This window comes from Clarias gariepinus, chromosome 19, assembly GCF_024256425.1.
Source record: "Clarias gariepinus isolate MV-2021 ecotype Netherlands chromosome 19, CGAR_prim_01v2, whole genome shotgun sequence".
Lineage (NCBI taxonomy): Eukaryota > Metazoa > Chordata > Actinopteri > Siluriformes > Clariidae > Clarias > Clarias gariepinus.
In genome coordinates this window covers 29,084,128-29,108,172 of record NC_071118.1, presented here as the reverse complement: position 1 = coordinate 29,108,172, position 24,045 = coordinate 29,084,128, and the positions used below count along the sequence as shown (strand labels likewise).

Genomic DNA, 24,045 nt, shown 5'->3' with positions numbered 1-24,045 from the left:
ACTGTCAAAATTATGGACCACTATAACCTATTGTACATGCATAAACAGCTGAATGTTCTGGAATTTTATTTCACGCTGGTTATAAAAAATTATATAAATAAAAATGTTGTAAGGAATAAAAGGAGGCGTGGCACTGACCTGTTTGATCCTCTCGCGGTCCTCTGCATTGTTGCCGGAGGAGTTGATGCGGAGACTCTTCTTAAACATGGCCATGCGAGTCTTTCCTTCACTGCGCTGGATCTTGGGCAGTCTGTTCCTCTCCTGCTGCTGTCGCACCTTCAGCAGCTCGATCATACGCTGGTTATAGCAGGTCATATGCTCTTGTTCCTGTAAGCACACACACATACACACACACCAGCGTTATCACCCTGAAGATTATTTTCCTATAACAAGAATTTTAGATTAACTAGATGTGCCTGTGACTTTGTTCGCATGGAATTTAATTGAGAGACAAAAATTCTAAAAAAACAAAAAAAACTAAACTTGATGTGTTCTTTTACTTATCTTGCGTCCTCCTTAAAATATATATTTTTTTTTCAAATATCTTCAAATGTACAGACACGCCCATTTTACTGTTTCATTATATGTATAGAAGATTAGAGAATGGCACGGGATACTTTTTATTTGTTTATCATTAATGTTTCTTCACTGGCTTCTATCTATCTATTCTATTAATATGCCTATTGAAAAAGAAAAAATCCACACAGATTTTTGGAAAAATCTACAGTTACAACTTTACCTCTGACCGTTATACAACGCTGACACTGGAGAATCCTTAAACATCTTTTTTTATTTTTATTAATTTATATAAGTTATTTGAGTTTATCATCAGTGGACCACGGTACACACAAGAACGTATTAAAACGACCTGCACTCTCTGTCGAAGGTGTTATTATAGAGAATGAATCAACACCTTCTGACCCAATCAGGAGACAGACTTCAGCAGCGCTGTGGTGTAAAGTGTTATTCGACCAGTTGTACAGGGCGTGTGTGTGTGTGTGAACCGGAGACCTTCTCGTGTTTTTTCAGAAGCTGGTGTCTCTGCAGGAAGTACTGTTCCTTCAGCTGCTGTTTGAGGAGCTGCCATCTCTCGTGCAGGTTCTTCTCCTCCAGCTCCCAGATCGTTCCTTCCTTCTCTAAACATCACACAACAAAAACGCAACCAACTGTTTAATGATGTACACACTTCCTGTGCAGTTAGACACTCAAGCATTGTATTTTTTCTTTTATTCCTTTGTATGATGTTTGTGCAACAGCATGTAAAATCTCAAGTTTTAATTTTTAATATTGTTAGTTTTTTTTTATTTTGATTTTTTTCACTTATTCTATTTTGCTTCCTTTTACTAACTTTCTTTAAGTTTTTTTTTCTTTATTCCATCATTTTCTTTCATCCTTTCACTTCAGAAGCTTTTTTCTTTCTTCAGTCCAATGCTGTTGTGGGGTTTGTTTTGTTGAACTGTGTGTGTGTGTGTGTGTGTGTGTGTGTGTGTGTGTGTGTGTTGCGCACCTCTGATCAGGTGCTGTTTCTTCTCGAGGCAGCGGCGCTCCGTTTCAGCGATCTCCGTTTTGTTGCGAGTGATGATGCTCTGTACAGTCGCCTCCAGATAATCACTCTGATCTTTTCTGAATTGTTCTTCCTATAAACACACACACACATATGTATTTTATATATATAAAATACAGCATGAGATGATGACAAATCTGACAGAATTGCAGGAAATTATTAACCAGCTTTAATATGTACAGTACATATTAAGTATGTACTGTAGATAACTTTAGTTTTCTTTCTCTCATTTTTTTCTTTTCTTCTTTAATCTCGCTGACTCCCACTCGGCTCCCACCCCGCTCTCACCCCGCTCTCACCCCGCTCTCACCCACCTCCTGAGTTTTTTGCAGCTGGAACTCGTTCATGCGGATCTTTAAACTGTCCTTCCTCTGAGCCCTCGGTAACTTCTCCACTTCGTTTTTCACCTGGAACAACACATAGAACGTCAGAATGTTGGAGGCATCAACACGTCTACACATCACAGACGCTCTAACTCTCAGCGTCTCACCTCCTTCTTGCGCTGTTTCATCTGCTCCAGGAACCGGTACAGCGCTTTCTCCTGCTCCTGCCGGATTCGCCTCGTCTCATCCCGCAGACCCACGGTGTGCTCTATCTCCATCTTCTCGATCATCTGCTTCTGCTGCTTCTCCAGGTTTTCCAGCTCTGTGTCATAGTACTTCTTCTTCGTCTGAAAAAACAGATCACAAACACAAACACACACATTGAATAATTCTTAAATAAATAAATAAATAAAACCTAAGCTGCTTTGCGAAAATGACAATAGTTAAAAGCGCTTTACAAATAAGATTGAATTGAATATTGAGCCAGACTACACATTTCCATACTGAACCTCTCTCTCTCTCTCTCTCTCTCTCTCCTGTCACTGTAATCAACTTTCACTTCTCTATTCTCTTTATTTTTGCTTTACTCACTTTCCTTTTTTACTAAAAGAAACTCTTAAGGTGTTTGTGTCCCTTTCTCTCATTGTTTCCAGTCCTCTATTTACATTTCTTTTTCTATCTAAATCTTTTATTCCTTTTTTATTCATTTCTTATTTAGTTTGGTTTTGGTTAGTACTCTCTATACATCTTGCTTATTCATTTTTCATCTTTCTCTTTTTTCACATTTCTTATGGACTTTTTCCTTTCTGATTTAATTTACTCGTTCTATTTTTTACTCTTGACATTCTGTCCTCTTTTTCTGTTCTTATTTATCCTTTTCTTTCTCTTTCCTCTCGTATTCTATTACATCATGTTCATGTTATTTATTATTTCGCTCAGTTCTGATCTATTAGTTCTTTAAATAAATATAAATAACATTAATATAAATGAAAAGAAATAAAATTATGTGGTTGCGTAAATGATTGATCAGACTGGATTTGTTCATCTGATGAAGTAAGTCCTGTGTGTGTTGAGCTGTTACTGGTGCAGGGTACAAATGAGAACTATGTCTATCTGATAAAGTGGACGAGTGTGTGTGTGTGTGTGTGTGTGTGTGTGTGTGTGTGTGTGTGTGTGTGTGTGTGTGTGCTCACGTTCATCTCCTGGTCGAGGCGTCTTTGCATGAGTTCTCTTTGAGTCTCCAGTTTGGTGTTAAGAACAGACAGAGCACGATGTTCCTCCTTCTGGATCAGACGAAGCTCTCTCAGTTCCTGTCGCCTACACACACACACACACACACACACACACAGAAATCTCATTTATTTTCTGATTGACAGCTCTTTAGTATTTTACTCAGTGTAGGCTATAGATTTTTTTTCCTGATTATTTTATCATTATTGTTGAAGACGTGACAGCACACACACTCACTTCACTTTCTCACACACAATACCCATGATGCATCACTCCTCTGTTCTCTCTCACACACACCCCATAACTAACAATGCAGCATTTCTCTTTTCTGTCACTCTAAGCTGCTGCGAGTGAAGAACGCTTCATACAGAACGATTTATCTGATGATTCACTCGCTCCACACTGAACTCTACGAAAGAAAAAAGTTCATGGGAACAAACTCGCTCTGTTTCTCACACAGATGCCGAAAGAGAAACACAACAAACAGAGCAAAAGGAAGACGGATAAAAAAGATAAAAAGGAGCTTAGAAAAAGAGCAGTGAGAAAATATGAAGGGGAAAGGGAAAAAGAAGAGAAAAATAAGAGAGAAGAGAATTATTCACCAAAAAAGGAAAAAGATAGAAAGAAAAAGAAATAAATAACGTGAGATGGAACAAAAAAGTGTGACAACAAACGAAAAAGGATTTTTTTTTACGATGAGAAAGGAGGAGGAGGTTGTGACAGTCACCGCTAGATGGCAGTAAATTAACAGATAAAACAGATGAATACACAGTCATGAATAAAAGTTTACTTTATCCGTCTATAAATTACATGTTTCTATATTAAAACTTAATTTTTTTTGTTTTTCCTAGTTTTATTCCTCAAGCGGAGAATTTAATGAGTAAAATAACGATGAAGATTTAAAAGAAAAAACTTTTAAAAGCTTTTGAGGTTTATTTATATTTTATAGTTTTTTTTTATACTTATTAATGATATAGATTTTTTATTAAAAGTTTTATTTGTTTTTATTTTTGTAAATGCTAATCTGTTAATCTCTTAGCTACAGTAATTAGACGTCATGATTAGCTAGTTAGTTTTTGTATATTTGTGTTTTGTATGCAGCACCTTGGTCCTGGAGGAACGCTGTTTCGTGTCACTGTGTACTGAATGGTATGGGGTTGAAATTACAATAAAAGCTGACTTGACTTGAAGTTGCGTACATTTTTATCAGTATATAATATTTATTTAATATTAAAGTAGTCAATAATTCATAATTATTCTGCCTGTGATATATTTTATTAAAAGTTCCAGACATGGAAACGTCACAGTACTGGAATCCGTGCCTTTATAGCCCTGAGCTATAACTGGTTATAACACCTCATATCCATGACATAAGAAGAGAGAAATTACACACAGTGCGCAGACTAACAACATTTTAACACCAGGGTCTCTCTCTGCTCCATTCCATTAGGGCACATTCGTTTACTTACTCTCACACACACACACACACACACACACACACACACACACACACACACACCTCTGTGCATTAATGTGCCTCAGCGAGAGGACGGAAAGTCAAACAGGATGCCGAAAATAGATTATTTACTTTGAGAGCTCTGTGAGAGACGACAAGAGAGGGGGAAGAGACAGAGGACAAGGAACGGGAAGACGAGAGGAAAGAAGAAAGTATTAAAGACTAAAACACAAGTAGAGGAGAGGAAATGGAGGGAAACAAAAGAAAAGAGTGTGTGGGGAAGAAGATGGGATATAAACAAGAGTGAAAGAAGAAAGATCAAAGTACAAAAACAAAAGTAGGAAAGGAGAATAAATAAAAATAAAAAAGTAAAGAAAAGAAAGGATGAAGGGGAAAACGGGTGAAATAAGAGAGTGATTGAGGAGGGAAAGGAAGAGAGAAAATAAAAGGAAACAAGACATGAACAGATCAGAGAAAAAGAAATAAAGAACCAAGGTGTCATAAGTATGTGCACCATATTCCAAGTCATGGGACTGCTCTGAGCGAACCAATCACAATTAAGCCCACGTGCGTGCGTGTGCATGCGCGTGTGTACCTGAGGAATCTCATCTCCTCGTCCTTCTTCTCGTCCTCCCCGATGATCTTGGACGTAGTGACGCTCACCTCCACACCGTCCACCACATACTTTCGAGTGCGCTTCAGAGTGCGTCTGAAATCGCGGGAGTCCTGCACAAAATAAACAAAGAAACAGGTTTTTTTGTTTGTTTGTTTGTTTTTATTAAATAATTCTTTCATTGTTATTTAATTGCTTGTTCCCCACTACTGCTACAACCCTACGATTCTTCACGCGCACACACCTAACATTAAACATTCATTATCTCATCACAGGACCACCTGTCAGGGGACGGGACATATTATGCAGCAAGTGAACAGACACGAGCGACTTTGACTAGACTGTGATGTCTGGACAACTGGGTCAGAGCGTCTTCAAACCTGCAGCTCCTGTGGGTTGTCCACCTTCTGTAGGGGTTAAGACCTACCACAAGTACCGCAAGGAGAACCAGTGAACCAGTGACGGGATCATGAGCGGTCGGCCAGCGGTCACTGGTGCACGTAAGGAGTGAAGGCTTCCCCCTCCTTTCGGAGGTCTAGTGAAGTCCAGGCCTCGACGCCTCAGAACACAAGGAGGGCGTCATTATAACAGGCAGCTGGTTTTAATATTATGGCTGATCAGCATGTGTATGTCCCTGTATAGTGTGGGTTTTAGGGATGGAAATCACCAGGAACCACCTGATACCATATTATTACGTATACATAGTATAATTAGGTGACGATTCAGGCTGCCATCTGTAGGATTATAGAGGAATAGCAACAGTTCTGGAACAACACCTCTTTCTCGTTGTTTGGCTTTTCACAATAAATTTCTCCTGAATGCCTTTTTGTGTTTAAGCCTCTGCCTCCTGTATGTGTTCATTGTGTGTGTGTGTGTGTGTGTGTGTGTGTGTGTGTGTGTGTGTATGTTTCTGGACTGCGACTCTATTCATTAAACAGAGCAGGTCACTGGAAATAAATATCCTCATATTTTCCAGAGAACTCTAAATCAGTAAAACTGTATAAAACACACACACACACACACACTACCAGTGCATGCCCTACCCTATTACTCACTCAATCTTCTATACCGCTTTATCCTGTATTCAGGGTCACGGGGGCCTGGAGCCTATCCCAGGAGTCTTAGGGCATGAGGCGGGGTACACCGTGGACAGGGTGCCAATTTATCACAGGGCACACACACATACATACACTACGGGCAATTTGGGATGCCAATTAGCCTAACCTACTTATCTTTGGACTGTGGGAGGAAACCGGAATACCCAGAGGAAACCCACCAAACACGAGGAGAACATGCAAACTCCATGCACACAGAGACGGGAATCGAGTCTGGTCTGGAATCAAACCCGGACCCTGGAGGTGCCAGTCGACAGTGCTAACCACTACACCACCGCCGCCTACCCTATTACTGTTTTAAATTTTTGTCACTGAGTGTATAGATATTTAGAATCGGTACGGTTTCCACAAAATAGTGTTTACTTACGAAGAAGAACAAAACAGAAATTTTACAAACAGTTTGTGTGCAACTTTTTGTACAAACCCTGATTCTTCATTTTCCTGTCTCTCTCTGTTTCTCATGCTCTGCGTCTCACCTCTTCACCTTTGTCTGTCTTTCTATCTTTATCCATTTATATTCTTTATATCTGTCCATCTCTATCTGTTTCACTTCGTCTCTATCTGTTCATCTTAGTCTCTCTATCTCTTTCTCTCTCTCAGTGTGATTACAGTGGCTTTATGTAAACAGCTGTGTGTTGTTTGTTCAGCTGCATCTACAGACTCGTAGCTTCCAGCACTGACAGATAAAGGGAGAGATAGACAGAGACTAAACTTCCTGATCCATTTAATGTACACTACAGTGCTGTTGGATTGGGATTAGTCTGGATGTAGTGATTAATTCTCTAATGAAATTCATGCTGATGCATTCACTTGAAGGAATTCACAAGCAGAAATTCCTAATATACTGTTTAACATGGCAAATAAAGATTCTCTCTCTCACTCACACACACACACACAAACCCACTGTGTTTGGTCATTTCCAGAGTAAACACCTTGACTCACTAGCTCTACTATACTGCAGAAGCCCTGAAGTCTGGACCTCATTCACACCTCCACCTACCTGCTACACCTCCTCTACTGTGTGTTATTGACCCTGAGCCACACAAACACACACAAACACACACAAACACACACACACACACACACACACACATACACACACATACATACACACACATACACACACATACATACACACACATACACACACACACACACACACATACACACACATACACACACATACACACACATACACACACATACACACACATACACACACACACACACACACACACACACACACATACACACACACACACATACACACACATACACACACATACACACACATACACACACATACACACACATACACACACATACACACTCACTCTCTCTCAACAATCTGCGTTAAGTTTAATATTATTTTCACTAATAAACCCTGTTATAATAATCATTTAAGGACATTTTAAAAACCTACATGAAACAACTTGAGTGTCGTCCTTCGATTCATTCTGTAGCTTTGGCGCACTTCCTTTTGAAACAGGAAGTCAGATTGATGGCATGTTCAAGTGCTTGAACAGCCAGTAATGTCTAGATTATGTCACACCACCACACGCCATGCCACACTCCCGCCCTGTCTAAAGCAACAGGACGACTTAAACATCTGTCCACTTTACCTGGGAAGATTTCTAAATTCCTAGACAAAGTCGGAATCCTCCTTCAGTCTGACGTGCAACATTTCAACATGGATTATTAGAAAGTTGTACAAAGTCTCCACAAGTGTCTCCGTTTATTTCCTTTTGGAAGTTAAGTGTATGAAGAACACATGAACCATGTTTAATGCTAAATAGCTGGTACTGTAGAGCAAGACATAAACCCTGTCACAGAGTGAATGATCCATGAACTTTCATTCTTTTTTCCTGAAAGTGACTATATACATGACTATAGTGTTTATTTGTTGTATATAAACACACACACACACACACACACTTACGCGTGCACTGCCAGATCCGCTGTCTCTAGTCCCCATGGAGCTCAGGCTGATGTCGAGACTCTCCGACATGAGACTCCCGGCGTCCGAGACTCGCTTGTTCAGTCTCCCGTTAGCGTGAGGCGCAACGTCCGCTTCCTGTTCATGTTTTTCATATGTGCTTCCACTCCGCTCCACCAGTGGGCGCCTTGGTATCTCGCCCTCATCCTCAGCTCTACCTTCAGACTCGACCCTTTTGAGGACAGGAAGCACCGTTGATGGTGACTCGCACTCGTAATCCAGAGACTCCGCCCCTTTTCCTTCTTCCTCTGATGTCGGGGTGCTCTTTCCGTCCTCGATCCCCGAATCGGAGCTGGAGGGTTTGTCCCGGTCCTCGCTGGAGAGCTTTTTTTCCAGTTTCAGCGGCTCAGAGTCGATGGGACTCTCTGGAAGTGGAACGTGGTCACCTTCTAAACTCGTCTGACTCGTTTCTGAGGGATCTTTCGCCGGAGGCTGGAAGGAGGAGAGAAAATATTTCAGCTATTAAGGATATTAAACATGACCTAAATATAAAGTGAAAAAACTTCCTCATTGCTCGAGTGTTTACTGCACAAAACAAGATGGGCTGATCAGGGGTAGACTAGGAGACTAAAAAGCGTATTTATTTATTGTGAAATGTGATTAGAATTGGCAAACGAATGACTCATTTCAAATGTTAGCTGTAATGCTAAACACATCATAAAAATCTAACCATGCAGGTCTTTCACTCAACACCAGTTTACATGTCCAGATCGCCAGATCAAAAAGACGATTCTTCGCGACACATAAACCTCATGCACGATTACCTGTCTGCAAACACGCGACCGCCAATTCCAAGCGGTTTAGTCGGGTGGACGGAGCTTCAGAGATCAACTCTCCAAAAAAAATTCTCATAAAGCGATAGACTGCTTGTTATGGACAAATTTTTTTTTAAAAAAAATTAAACAATCTAAATTAACAAGCTCCTTTTAGTTCCTTCTTAAGTTTTTAATACTTGTAAAGCTTCTTAAAAAATAGTTTGTGCTTAATCCTGTCATTAGGGATTAGTGATTTTGAAAAAGTGTCTTAGTGTCACATCTTACCTCAGTAATAATCACCATCAGCTAAACCTAATCATTTATTACTTTTCTGAACAGAAAATCTATTGGATAACAATTCCAGAAAAAAAGTCCAGCTTTTTATTAATTTTATTCTTTCTATCCTAACACAAAAGCACAGTTTGTTATTAATGACCCTATACTCGGAGTTCCCACCTTTTACACTCTATCCTGACTTTTCGGACACTTTGTGTTTATCTAAATGTAAACAGCAGATTAGATGCCTTTAAGGACATTTAATGAGCCACACGGATCTATGAGTCACTGAACAGTATGTTTGAAATGACAGAGAGAAGGAAGTGAAGGAAATTACATGGAGCTAATTTGTGTGTGTGTGTGTGTGTGTGAGTGTGTGAGTGTGTGAGTGTGTGAGTGTAATTTTTTTTTTGGTCAAGGTTATCTAAGAGTAAAATGCCAGACAGATTTAAAATAGCACTTTATACAGAGACGCCAATTTGGGTGGGACGTGCCGAGTACCGATTCAGCCAGAATAGGTTAAAGGAAGTTTTATACAATGAGGGAGGGGGAGGGAGGGGTAGAGCAGAGAGAGAGTCAGCTAAGGTGTGTGTGTGTGTTTGTGTATGTGAGCACAAACCACCAAATTTAATATTTATCTTTTAATGTCTCCATACTCTTAGTTGATAGAAATGTGTTAAGTCTTGACTCATCAGTTATTTAGAAAACAAATCCTAATCTGACCTTTGACATCATCATCAAGTTTTAATCCAGTACCTAAACTTTTATACTGAAACTAAACCTTTTTTTTAAGTACAGATTTCCCTCCTGGCACAATGTATAAATTAACATATATATTTTTTTTAATATAAAATAAAAAATTATATATATTATTTCACCTTTATCAGACTGGAACAGTTCTTACAGAACAGATATTTTTCTTGTTATTTCTGCCAAGTTTCTTAACAAACCTTAATTCCCTAAACTACAGAAATGTCTTTGACTTTTAAGATGTGATATTTTGGTTGAATCCCATAACCCTGATTACAAACCTCATCATCCTCAGATCCAGAAAACTGTTTATCTAAAACGCAGCCCTTCTGCTTAATCACACCGAGACATGTAGTTCAGCCGTTTTAATCCCTGATCCTTGATCTGAAACTCTGCCCTTTGACCTCTTTGGAATAAACATTTGACTTCTATAAAGAAATGAGCCCCGTAGGTCTGAGCGATCTCTCAAAGGAAACTGGATCCTAACAGGGATAAAGATGTTAAGTTTATCTATGAGTTTCTGAAGCTGACCGGTGTCTGAGGTGACACACACATACACACGTGAATATCAATGTATTTGTAATGTAGATGATAGAGATTCCCAGACAGTCTTGTTTATTCATTTCAGCTCCTGTGAGTAAATTTGGAACGCAGACCTCTGATCCTCAAGTTTTGGTCTTGGGCCAAAGTCATGAGTCAGTGCGCTTGTTTTGGGAATTATCTGCTCCCTACTCCATGTGTGTGTGTGTGTGTGTGTGTGTGTGTGTGTGTGTTTGTGTGTAAACCAGAAAGAAAGAAGTACTTACCACTGTAATGTCGTGGTTCTCATCCTCGTCCGCTTCCTCGTTGCTGTCCTCCTCCATCTCCTCCATGACCTCGGCTTTGGCTTCAGCCACCAGCTCCATCAGAGGACGGTTCGTCTTCACAGAGCTCACAAACGGGTGCTAAGAGAGACGAAGAGGACAGCATGGGAACAGAGAAAGGGGAGGACAGGGATTACACACAGTGAATACAGTCAGTGTCTTAAACCAGAGCCTACGCAGACGGCCTTAACTGGGTATTAGTCAGGCTTCCCCCCCCCATGTCTTTACATGCTCTTAGCCATGTACAAGCCACACCCTAAGCAGGTCATAGACAGAAGGTCTTATCCAGGTTCTAGACAGTTCCTAAAATATATTAGCCAGGTCTTAGCCAGGTCTTAGCCAGGTCTTAGCCAGGTCTTCAGAAGCTTAGAACCTGAGATAAGTGAATGCAGCCACCACACACTTTTAAACGTCCATAGTCATTACACATGCACTAAAGGATGCATTTAATCAGCTAGAATCAAGAATCTAACTGACATCTGAAATCTGGAAGGTAAAGGCCATGGTAATGTTGAGCAAAATACTGACCAAATATTACATCTTATATATAATAAAAATATTATATATATATATATATATATATATATATATATATATATATACTTATATAATAATAATAATAATAATAACAATAATAACAATAACAATAATAATAATACTGTATAATTATATATACATACATTAAAACAAATAATAATTTTATTTGTCACATACACAATCATACCCAGTACAATATGCATTGAAATGCTTATATAAGTTAATAAAAATTAAATAAAATAAAAAAGCAAAAACGAACAAAAAGAGGTCGGCGCAGTCGTGATGGCAGCCAACCTCACCGGTCTTATCTATTATTATTATTATTATTATTATTATTATTATCTTCTCATACTACTATCTGATTATAATAAACTTATTCATGAGATCTGCTTCCATTGTTCTTAAAAATTACAACTAACCGACTAAAACAGGACTACAACTACACAATAACAACATGTACACTGGGGCGCACCCAGGGTGTCTGAAATAAAGACACACTCAAACAGAAGGTCAAACATTAAAGAACACTAACGTAACACTTTCTGTACTGTGTCGCTGACAACGATGAGCTGAAAAACATTTCACACACTCATTTCCATCAAAGCCTTTTGACTGAAACGCATCGCTCTTCGTAACCCTTGTGTGATAGCACGTAGAGATGGGTGATATAAATTAACTTCAGAAGATATCTATATAAACAGTGTGGCCTCAACTGATCTCTCTTATTAAAATACATCACCCGGCCCTAGAATATACAACTGGAATATGCATTTACATGAGGTGTTAACACGACATCAGCAAGAGTAACTGGTGACAGCTTGTGGGCGGAGTCTCTGAGAACGTCTCGAGTCCCTTTATAAAGGGAGTTCTCTTAATTGTCCACAACACACACAGAGCGAAATCGGCTTGGGTCAGCAAAGTTAATTCAGGGTGTGATGAAAAACAAGGCTCGGTTGGTACACAGGTAGGAGGGGCAGAGTTACACACGCACACACGCACAGAGCTGTGAAAGGAGAAGTGTAGCGGAGAGGGGAAAACTAATGTTCATCCATTATTCATCCCCTCTGCATGCGCCCTAATTGAATGAGTCCAGGTGGTGAAGGTAAAACTCATGTGAAAGAGGAACATGATTAGACCTGCAGGAACCAAAGGAACCCTCACGGAACCCTCACTGAACCCTCCAGCAACTTCCAATCACTTTCTACGCACTTCACTTATACTCGCATGGAAAAAAATATATATAGCAAATCAAAAGATGAGTTTATCCTCATAGGTGTTATGGAAAATGTCAATTTAATTAATAAAGATGTTTTTATAATTTTTTTTTCATGACGAAATGGAGGTATGATTTTTTTTAAAGAATTTTAAAAGAAATTAAGTGTTTAAAATAGGGCTAAACTTTTTTGCTTCTAAGGCCAAAGTAATTACAACAGAAAATATTTGAAACAGACAGACGAGAGGAAACCACAAGATCACTTCCTGTTGTCTCACACACACACACACACACACACACACACACACACACACACACACACACACACACACACACACACACAGAGAGAGAGAGAGGAAACGCTCACTCTTAGCTGCAGCTCTGTGACCTAGATCCAAATCAAAACTTATTCATTTCTCGCCTGGTGTATGAAGCTCGATCTCTCAACTATCCATTAGGCTTCGAGAGAACGAGTCAGTGAGGATTATGGCCATGGCCTAATCATGTACAGGTACACACACTGTACTTATACTGTACTCGTACCCCCGCGCGCGCACACTCGTACCCCCGCGCGCGCACACTCGTACCCCCGCGCGCGCACACTCGTACCCCCGCGCGCGCACACTCGTACCCCCGCACGCGCACACTCGTACTTACACACTCCTCTAGTGGACCAGAGCTTAAGTCTGACTGAAAGTGATTTTGGATCATTTTGGTCTGATTTCACATTGCAGAAAAATAAGGAGGAAGGGAAAAAAATTGAGTGAGTGAGACACAGACACAGAGAAAAAGAGAGAGAGAGATCATTGCTTTCTTTTTTCAATAGTTTTCATGAGCTTGACTTCATCTCAGCTTCATTATCTGCAGAGATAATTGTGTACTCATTCTTTAATTACTACTTTTCTTTAATTATTTATTCCTTTTATTTTCTTTTGACTTATTTCTAAACTTTGACATTACCAATGTCCATATTTGTCCTGCCAATAAAGCACCTTTGAATCTTTGGTGAGAGAGCGAGAGAGAGAGAAAGAGAGAACAAATACTTAGCATAAAATAACGAGAAATATAAAAATAATAAAGTGTTTTTTTGTGTTTCTCTGACACAATAAAGTGTCAGAGAAACACAAAAAAACTATTAATCAACTGAAAACAAAAGGAAAGAGACAAAATGTGAAAGAAATGAAAATTGAAAAGTGAGAGAAATGAAGAATAGAAAGAAAGAAAGAATTAAAGGAGATACAAATTAATGAGTGAAAGAAAAAACAAACAAGCAAACTAATCTAATTCCATGTTGTCTGTTCCTGACTTCTATCCAAGCTTGTGTGTGTAACATCTGGAACACGGTGACAATAACAACAAAGGACTGACACAGAGCCTTCACTTTTACACACACACAAACACGTTTACCATCTGTTAGCCTGTCACTGACCGCGGTGTCCCATCATCACACTATCCTGTTAACACTCTACCATTACACACACTTTCCCATGACATTCAGCAGCTACATACACTCTTCTCTGAAGCTGACGTTTTACTGGAACCAGTGCTTATCTGTTATTGTACTGTACTCCCATACAGGTTTTACTTGTTTATTATTATTATTATTGTTATTGTTGTTATGCAACATCATTGAAAGGAGTCTCCAGTGTCAGTGCAGCGGAACAGTCTGTAAGACCAAGTGTAAATCTCCAGGACAGAGGAGTTTATACTTCCTTCTATGTTCCTTTTTTTTTTTTTTTTTAAAGTTATTAACTTAAAAGATAGTTTGAGGAACAAAACGCTAAAAGGATTAAAGAGTATGACGTTCTTGCTAAACAGAAAACCTGTTGGTTAAGCTGCGGTGGTGTGAGGGGAAGAAAACTCATCAGAAGGTTCTTCTGATCGAAAGGTCCAGGGTTTAGACCCCATCAACACCAAGTTACCACTACAGGGCCCTGGAGCGAGGCCCTCAACTTCTCAGAAGAATAATGATATAAAATCTAAGTCGTTCTGGATACAAACTGCTGTGAATGTTATAGAAAAGTAACCAACGCAGTAATGAAACTACTGAGAAATGTATCTGATGTAGCTGATGCTGAGAATCCAGCTCAAGTGTTTCCCCTCTTATTCTTATTCTCCTCCTCTGAGAGAAATTATGCAAATTATCCACATTCCTTCCAAATCAAAACAGGAAGTGATGACGCCCACTTAAATTGGCGTATACACATTCCCATCGCATCTCCTTCATCTACACCCCTTACTGTGTGCGTGTGTGTGTATGTGTGTGTGTATGTGTGTGTGTATAAAGAGAGCGACACTCTCACTCACCTCGAGAAGCTGAGACGCCGATGGCCGTGACTCAGGATTTTTATCCAGCGCTCTTTTCAGGAAATCCTTAAAATTAGCCGACCTTCAAAACACACAGGCACACATTAGCAATGTTAAAATTTTAGTCCTTTAAAGCACAGCTTGTTTTCATTATTATTTTGTTAATAGACTGAATTATTTAAACTTTATGGGAAAGCACATGCAAAACACAAAACTAATTTAAACACACACACTAATATCCATCCACATGGTCACACTAACACACAAACACAACATTAGACAGAGTAGAGTAAGATCATTTGCCCTAATAAACAGATTCCGAGAGAGAGAGATAGAGAGAGAGAGAGAGAGTGCAGATGTTTGAGTTATGATTTCCGCTTCCTCACATAAAATACTTTTCCTTCCGTTTCTTGTTAGCATCAAATTTAAACTTTTAACTCTAGTACATCCACTGAAGCATTATGTGCATGTGTGTGCGCGCGTGTGTGTGTGGGTGGGTGTGAGAGGGTGTAGATATACTCAGAATTTCCACTTACACCCTAAACGTGAAGGAAAGAAATACAAACGGATAATAGCAGTATCGGTGATCGTGACTGGACCCGTGTTCCTGCGGGATTAGTTTTCCATGTAGAGGTGTGTGATGTAATTACTCCTGGATTATCTCTTACTCTGAAATCCATGTCATGTCATGCATTGCTAATGCTAACTATACAACAAATCACAACAGGTTACTGAGGCTCAGGTGTGTGTGTGTGTGTGTGTGTGTGTGTGTGTGTGTGTGTGTGTGTGTGTGTGTGTGTGAGCATGTAGACGGGTGGAATAGCGGCAGGGCTCAAGGATTAAAAATAAAAAAATTAATAATTAAGAAACATCCGCACACAGTGTCCGAGCAGCGACCCAAGTGTTCCTGCACGTCTCACCATTTGGACGGCTGATCCAGGGTGGGTGGATCGGACTTGGCGATCTTCAGCAGGACCCTCATGGGGTTGAGTTCGTGGTGCGGAGGTTCGATCTGAGCCAGCTCGATCAGCGTTATTCCCAAAGACCAGATGTCTGCTTTATAATCGTATGGAGCGTCCTTAGTGGTCTCGCACATCACCACCTCGGGAGCCATCCTAAACACACAGACACACAATAGACTTTAAATCTGTACATATTTCTGCATCTAATATTTTAATTAAAAAAGTAAATAAAAAATAAAGTAAGGAAGCAAAAAAGAAAAGCAAGAATAATGTCGAGGATAAAGGGAGGATGACAAAGAAGAAGAGGAAGAAAAAGTTTAAGAAGAGAAAAAGACCCAAGAATTATGAACAGTTCAGATTAAACAATTGTATCACAAATATTGTATTAAAAATAATTAATTTTTAATTGTTTAAACCTGTACCACATTTTCTTTTAAACATTCACAAGTTTAAATAATTAGCATATAAGATTTTATTTATTTATTTTCAAAGGTTAGTTTCTGACTGATGTAAATGTACTTTATAGTGGTGCTACACACTGTGTATCGTCATCATGTCCAATATTTCCTCCATATCGCTCACCTCCAGAAGATTACTTCACCCACACTCTAATTATTTAGAGACAGATATGCTGATTAGACTGAAGTGTGAATGTTCAGGACTTGTCACTGCTGCCATGCTCTACTGCTTACGCTACAACTTTTTTTTACACTTCTATTATGATAACATTAAACCGATAACCTGCTCTCTCTACACTCATCTAAGGATAATTTATAGTTCTCTCTCTCTCAAACGTACAAAGCTTTCAGAAATCAGAGATCAGATTGCCCAAGGTCTGTCAATCAGTGATCACCCTGAACCAGCGTTCACACTGAGTGACCCGTTACACCCCGGGGACACGTGTTTTTTTTTTATCTCTTTTACGTGTTTACAATACAGAGATATAACTGGTGTACGGTTAGAGAGAGAGAGAGAGAGAGAGAGAGAGAGAGAGAACAGCACAAGCTGTGTAAATGTAAACTAAAAGGTTCTAATAACATTACACTAAAATATAATGAAAAAAATATTCAATATTATGTTGAATATTGTTTTATAGTTCAAACCTACGTAGACATTTATACTGTGTGGAAAGATATGAAAATAAACAAATAAACACATTTTGTATTCAGTTTAGGAAAGCAACTAATGGCTATTTTGATAATAATCGATTAATCTATTACATTACAAATGCCGTATCTACTCAGTAGCGTTTATTTAGCGATCAGCTTCTAGAGTTTGTTTTGTGCATACGGGAAGTAACAGTTAAGATAATAAAGCTGATATATGTTAATAAATTTTCCTGATTAAACTAATTCTAAAATCAAGGCATCAAAGCAAAGCAGGGGCAATAAAATGCAACTATTAATTAAAGCTTAAAGCAGCTGGGAATTATGGGAGTTTAGTTAAAATGTAAAGAAAACTGAAATTAAGTCTGTGGTGAAGGGGCGTGGTCAAGCAACAGGGTCAAGTGAAGTGAAGTGTGAAGGGCCAGAGTGAGGTAAGTGGGGAAAGGACACACACACACACACACACACACACACACACACACACACACACACACACACACACACACACACACACGAGGAGAATATGGCTAGCTAATTTTGTGTTCTGGAAAAAAGTACAAGACAAGTGTGTGTATGTGTGTGTTCGTGCGAGAAAGAGAGAGAAAGAGCAAGGGAGAACATGCATGCAGAGCGCAAGAAGAAGTGCGCATGTGTGTGTGTTGCTGTGAGATGAAAAAAAAATGGAAGAGTTCAATAGTGTGAGAGATAAAATGCACTTGCAGCGCTCAAAAGCCAACAATAAGGCGCACGCGCACACGCAGGCACGGAGTTTATGAGATTATTTAGCTAAACTTCAGAGTTTTTTTTTTTCTGTGTGGCCGATTATGACGTGTTCTTATTACATGTACTGATATATGATGCATGTGAAGCGCGGTGGTGGGAGCGTCACACAGATTTATCCTTGGTGGTTTCCATGAATGATCCCCTCTTTACCTGGTTACTGACTTTTGTTCTACAAACTAAATAAATGAATAAATAACGGCTTTAATGACATTCTGAGGAGTGTTCAAAATTTAGGATAAATTTTTCTACCAACCTCAATAATGTAAACCTTAAAAACCTTGATACGAAGAACTGAAACCTTTAAAAGATACAGTCTGGGTTGAGATTATTCCTCTGGCCTCTTGTTGTTTTTTGATGTTTTAGGTTTATTAAACATCAAGGTTCTTCCAGGAACAGATGTGTATTTACATTTTAAGGTCATAGGTTACTCAGTGGATTTAGGATGTATATTTAGTCTGAATTAAATCTATGTTCCACAGAATGTTAGATATTACATCAGAAAGTACAAGTATGCCTTTTTTTTTGGGTTGAATAGGAGAGGACTGCTCATGTGCCGCGAGAGTGAACGCACAGGTCAAACATTATCAGACAACATGACATGACAGGAAGGTCAACGGGCAGCAGGAGTTTAAAATCAAACCCTGAGCTCGAAGTCACAGTGAGACGTGTCATAAACTCAGGTACGGTGTAAAACACTTTAATGTGCTGCTCACCAGTACGGAGTCCCAATGAAGGTGCCTCGCCTTTGCAGGGTTTTGGTGTTTTTTGCTGAGACACCAAAATCAGCTGGGGGGGGGGGAAACAAAAGCATGAGACTGACTGTAGAGAGACTTTAAAATACATGACTTTACATTAATATTAACAACAGGATTATAATTTTACAGATATTTAATCATTATTAACACCTTAGATTAATTATAATATTTGTGTATAAGCACCATGTACAGTAGCATAAATAAAGCTTTAAACAAACAACAGCTTGTAGATGAAACTGTATATCTTTATAAAAGTGGAATTGTGGAACCCTGGAGATACCCGTGTTATGTATAAATTGTTGTGTCATCATCTCGTGATGATGTTTGTAACAGGAGTGTGTGGCTTTAAGCTCGCTGCACTGTTCGGGTTTGTGAGGGCAGACACAGAAGTATGTTTTGTTCTACTCCTTTTGGCCTGACATTTTAAAAATCCATTAATGAGCGCAGCGGGTTGTAAGCGTATCGCTTCAGCTGCGTTTCAAACCCTACCGAGGAACGCAGTTTTGCCTGAATTTCGACCCTGAAGTGAGAACGGATGGAAATTATATCAGTTCTGTACAATATTAGTTACGCTTGAGAGGCGAGGCAAAACATTGTGTTGATTATTTTCCTCTAACAACACTTCCACATGAGTTTTATTCCTCTCACACCACAGCGATTTACAATCAACAAAGCACAAAGAAGCGTAAACTTTTTTTTGTCCTGAAGATGTCTGAAAACGTTCCAGCTTTACTTCCAACTATTACTGTATACAGCACTGACTGACGTCTCTTTCCCTGGACATTACATACATACTGTACAAAATTTCAAGACTGCCGTTGCAGAGAATTAATGAACACCTTCTGACCAATCAGGACACAGAATACAACATTACTGGGGTGTAACAGTGTGATGCAAAAAGGTATAAAGTCTGTTCAATGGTTTAGTTACCACTAAATACTCTCTCAGCTTTATTATTATTATTATTATTGTTGTTATTCTCATCATCATCTTTGTTATTATTGACACTAACAGCAGTACCATACATACCGAGTTTGATGTCTCCATCCAGCATGAGCAGGATATTTCCCGCCTTCAGGTCTCGGTGGATGATTTTCATACTGTGCAGGTAAACCAAAGCCTCCAGCATCTGTTTACAGATCACCTGAATCTGTTTCTCTGTCAAACCACGGTCCAAATCTGGAGACAACAAAATACATAGAGGACAGAATAATGCTAGTTACCATAAAAATCACAAGGATTCCACTTAAGGAGACTTTAGCAAGTGAATAAAAAGTTAACAGAAACCAGAAAAATGTGTAGAAAAAAAGTGTTCCTTCACATGGGTTTGGCCTGATGATGCATGTAACTGTGTGGACTTAATGGAGACACTAAGCAAAAAAAATAGTGTATAAAAAGCTAAAATTAAGAAGAGGAAATAAAATCATGGAGAACTCTCCCCCGAGGTCCTGAACGATGAGGAGACGCCTCGTGTACACACGCAAACGTTGCTGATTATGAATGAAAGCCTGTATGAGGAAAGTGAATATTCCTGTACATGAGACTCGAGCCAGAAAACTTGCTGAAAAGCTGCTATTCATGTTTCCAGGCGCCCCGGAGTTTACAGGACGGAGTGACGTGAAAGCTGTATTCATAACAACTGGACCGTTCTGGCAGCCATTTTATTTATATAAGACTACAGTTAGTTAAAGTGTTTAGCAGAGCGTAAAAGCATGCCGTGTTTATAAACGCGCACCAGCTACAGGCTGAAGGTTCGAGCTCCATCTACAGGTAGACGAACTTTTAACTGTCGATGGCCACAAACATGAAAGAAGTGATGAAGACTGATGGGTTTATGTAGCAGCTCATCACGCACACGTCACGTATATGCAATTTAACTTCTCACTTATATAATAATACATAAACATACAAACAAACAAACAACAAACAAATAAATAAGATTGGGATTCTTACCCAACATGATGGCATCTACAGCTCCTCCAGGACAAAACTCGATCATGATCTGTACACGAGAGAGAAAGAGAGAGAGAGAGAGAGAGAGAGAGGGATCTTCAAACCAGACGAAACAGAATGTGTTTTATTCCTCTTATATTACAACGTGTTCAAATACTGATATTAGGCTTTTTATAAATTTATAGTCACGTTTAATGTTTTATAAAAAGAAAAAAGAAAAACTTGCATTTGTACTAACGACAGACAATTGTTAAAACCTGGCCTTACAAACCTTACTTTGTAAAAATGTTTATTAGCGAAGCGTCTGCTCTACACGTCTTGCAACTGAGCTATTACTATAGAAACGATAAAGTATTCAAACATTATATAATCACGTTATATAAAGCTGTGATGTGGAGCGGCACTGCTGTCCTAGGAACTTAATCAACATCTTCTGACCAATCACAATCCAGAGTTCTCACATCTTTCTAACCCACGGGTCATGACTCTGCTGACACAAACATCTCTCTCTCTCACTCACACACACACAAAACAATTTACAATAAGATAATTTTCCAGTGTAATTCCAAAGTATATTTCCAGAGACTCAAAAATCATTAAAACACATTTTAAAGACCTAATGCGTGGGTTGTTTCCATGGTAACCACTAGCTAGATAACAAAATCAAAGCACAGTGAGTGCGCAGTCAGTGCATGCCATGTAGCAAATCTGTTCCCTTTAAATGTTTCACTGTATCTTCATAACAGTGAAATGTGCTGCGACGTCAGGAGATTATCGCAGAATTCCCAAGTGAATATTTTGGACTGCTCACGGCAGAGGTGGAATTTTTAACGTCCGTATGAATAAGGCCATTTAAACCAGTGACTCTGAGGAAGAGAACAAACTCTCATTCTTCTCCTCCTCCATCAGTGCATTCAGATAAAGGCCACTGCAGGGTGACGTCTTTCACACCAAACGCACTACGGAAAAAAACTGTCTGGTTTCAGATGCATCTCTGTACAACACATCTCTGCGGGTTTCTACAGAGTAACGGGTGACGCTCACCTCTAGCCTGGCAGCTGTTCATTTCTTACGTGTAACATCTTATTTCATGCCAATTTAAGTTTAAAAAGTGTAGAAAAAAATCTCTTAAGAGAAGAAATTAAGATTTTCTATTCATTTATTACAAACTGTTTTATTTGGATTGGGTTTTAGTTTTCCATTTCATTTCATTTTAATGAATATAATGTACGGTCAAGTCCTCTGTACTTGTCCACACTGATTTTGAAATGAAACATTTACGATGTGAGCAAAATTATAAGACTTTCAGCTTTAATACAAGGAGTTTGATAAAGTGTGGCTTTAACCATTCAGAAATTACAGACATTTACACGCGCGCACACAACCATTCTGCACTTAACCACTGCAGTTCTCTTCCGATTTCTTCACAGCCTTTTGCTTGACAGTTTATTTCTTCTTTTTAAGCCCTCGCCTCCAGGGATAATTAGCTAAGGGGTAACGAGAAAACAGGCCACACCTGACCATGCACCTGCTTTTCAGCCATTTGTTTCATTAAATGTGTGTGTGTGTGTGTGTGTGTGTGTGTGTGTGTGTGTGTGTGTGTGTGTGTGTGTGCGCCTGTATATAAAAATGTCTGTAATTCCTGAATGATTAAAGCCACAATTTTGTCAAACTCCTTAAAATAAAGTTCTCAACTTGGAACATTTTAAATTCAGTGCCGTGATGTACAGAAGCTCAATGGCAGAAAGACTGCTCCAAAATTTTATGGACTTGACTGTAAATTAGCACTTAGTAAGTTTTTGTATTTTTTTGTTTACTGGTGTGCCTGAGTATTTTTTTTTTTGCTCCTAAAATTTTAAAATCCCTTTTCATTTCCATCCTTATTAAAACCTCCCATTTATTTAACAAGTAAACAATAACTATTTAATTTCTTATGAAAGTAAATATCTAATAATAGAAATCATTTCCATTAACCAAATTTTTCCCTATAAACCACACATGTAGGAAATGAGCTATTTAATAATAATTATTTTATTTTTTTATTTTCCCCTCCTTCCTAGAGATTTGATCAGACGCTTCACTGTGTTTTCTTGTCCAGATTCGTCTAATATTCTGGATGACGGGAATGCCACCATGCTGAGATCACACTGAGGAAGGCAGCATGACCGGTTAGAGGACACACACACACAGAAATATTACATTTCTTCAAGTAAAACAAAAAGCTGGTTGAACAGGAAACAAAAGACAAGACAATCCGACCGGTTCCACCCGCATTAGAGAGAGAGAGAGAGAGAGAGAGAGAGAGAGAGAGAGAGAGAGATTTACTGATTTCAACACTACAAACTTCTGACAGAAAAAAAAGTCATACTGTCGATCTTTATCACTGGTTTGCTATATGCGTAATAAGTGCTGTCCACCCTCTTGTGGCTATGATTGACAGGAGAGACATTATGCCCCTCCCACTCAGAATGCACAGACAAAACTATGTGCCCTCGAACCCGCTGTCAGGACTCCTTGATCGCGCATCGCCAGAGCAACTCAACAGATTAAAAATGTAATTATTTTCAATAACTTTATAATTATTTAAAGATATAATACATTTTAGCACCCTGAGGATGTTTGTGGGTTCTAAATATTTTCCAGAAGAGGTGCAGGAGGAACATAAATGCACAGAAATGCACAGAAATGCAGCTGAAGTAGCGTCTATACAAACAGAACCAAACACAGTCATTAGGGTTATCTAAAAAATATGTGGATTTTTATACAACCACTCAGCTGATTGTTGGTACGTGTGTGTGTGTGGGCGTGTGTGTGCGTTCATTCTCCTTTGGCTGAGTGCCACATCCACACCCAGACACGCATGCTTTTTATGTGGAAGCCCAGGGACTGTTCCAGCAGCTTAGTGTGTGTCTGTGTGTTTGTGTGTGTGTGTCTAATATCTAGTATTTATTCCTTAATTAAAATAAATAAATAAATAAATAAATAAATAAATGATAAAACACTTAGTAACTAAAAATTAAACATTTCTGGTATAAATAGCGTGAATAAAAATAATCATTTAAATATTTTTTTCCTAATTAACTCGCAGTTGAAACCTGGAAGAAATTAATTAATTTCCGGTGTGCGTGATAAACAAAGCTAGAGTGCGAGAACATTTTTTAAAATAAAATACTTAACTACCAGTATAATAAAATGAAACCAGCATACATAAAGAAGTAATAAGACAAACTAGACTGGTTTATAAGCCATCTTATCTTATATTTAGATGAAACTTAAAAAATAATAATCTCTCTAATACTAATAAACTTTAAATGTGTTTCTTTTTAAAAATTAAAGGATTATCTACACTATAGCAGCAACATTGCTAACATTAACCCTATTCATTTTAGATCATCCTATCTCATTACCACCATCATCATCCTCACACTCCTGTTTGAAGTGTAAAAGAGTAAATACAGTTTTACTGAGTCGGTGATGAGCTGAACTAA

General features: G+C 38.8%; 1 protein-coding gene across 1 annotated transcript in view; it reads right to left on the bottom strand.

Annotated features, from left to right (window-relative positions):
* stk10 (serine/threonine kinase 10) overlaps positions 1 to 24,045 on the bottom strand; it is a 43,256-nt gene that overhangs the window by 2,989 nt on the left and 16,222 nt on the right. Inside the window, exons 3-16 of the mRNA XM_053479167.1 lie at positions 20,558 to 20,606; positions 19,634 to 19,783; positions 18,563 to 18,635; positions 15,919 to 16,113; positions 14,999 to 15,080; positions 10,885 to 11,022; positions 8,241 to 8,729; positions 5,169 to 5,299; positions 3,081 to 3,204; positions 2,055 to 2,234; positions 1,879 to 1,971; positions 1,508 to 1,637; positions 1,012 to 1,136; positions 139 to 327 (exon numbers count right to left, since the gene is read on the bottom strand). Of these exons, the coding sequence (XP_053335142.1) occupies positions 139 to 327; positions 1,012 to 1,136; positions 1,508 to 1,637; positions 1,879 to 1,971; positions 2,055 to 2,234; positions 3,081 to 3,204; positions 5,169 to 5,299; positions 8,241 to 8,729; positions 10,885 to 11,022; positions 14,999 to 15,080; positions 15,919 to 16,113; positions 18,563 to 18,635; positions 19,634 to 19,783; positions 20,558 to 20,606 (2,148 nt within the window). The remainder of the gene's footprint in view (positions 1 to 138; positions 328 to 1,011; positions 1,137 to 1,507; positions 1,638 to 1,878; positions 1,972 to 2,054; positions 2,235 to 3,080; positions 3,205 to 5,168; positions 5,300 to 8,240; positions 8,730 to 10,884; positions 11,023 to 14,998; positions 15,081 to 15,918; positions 16,114 to 18,562; positions 18,636 to 19,633; positions 19,784 to 20,557; positions 20,607 to 24,045) is intronic.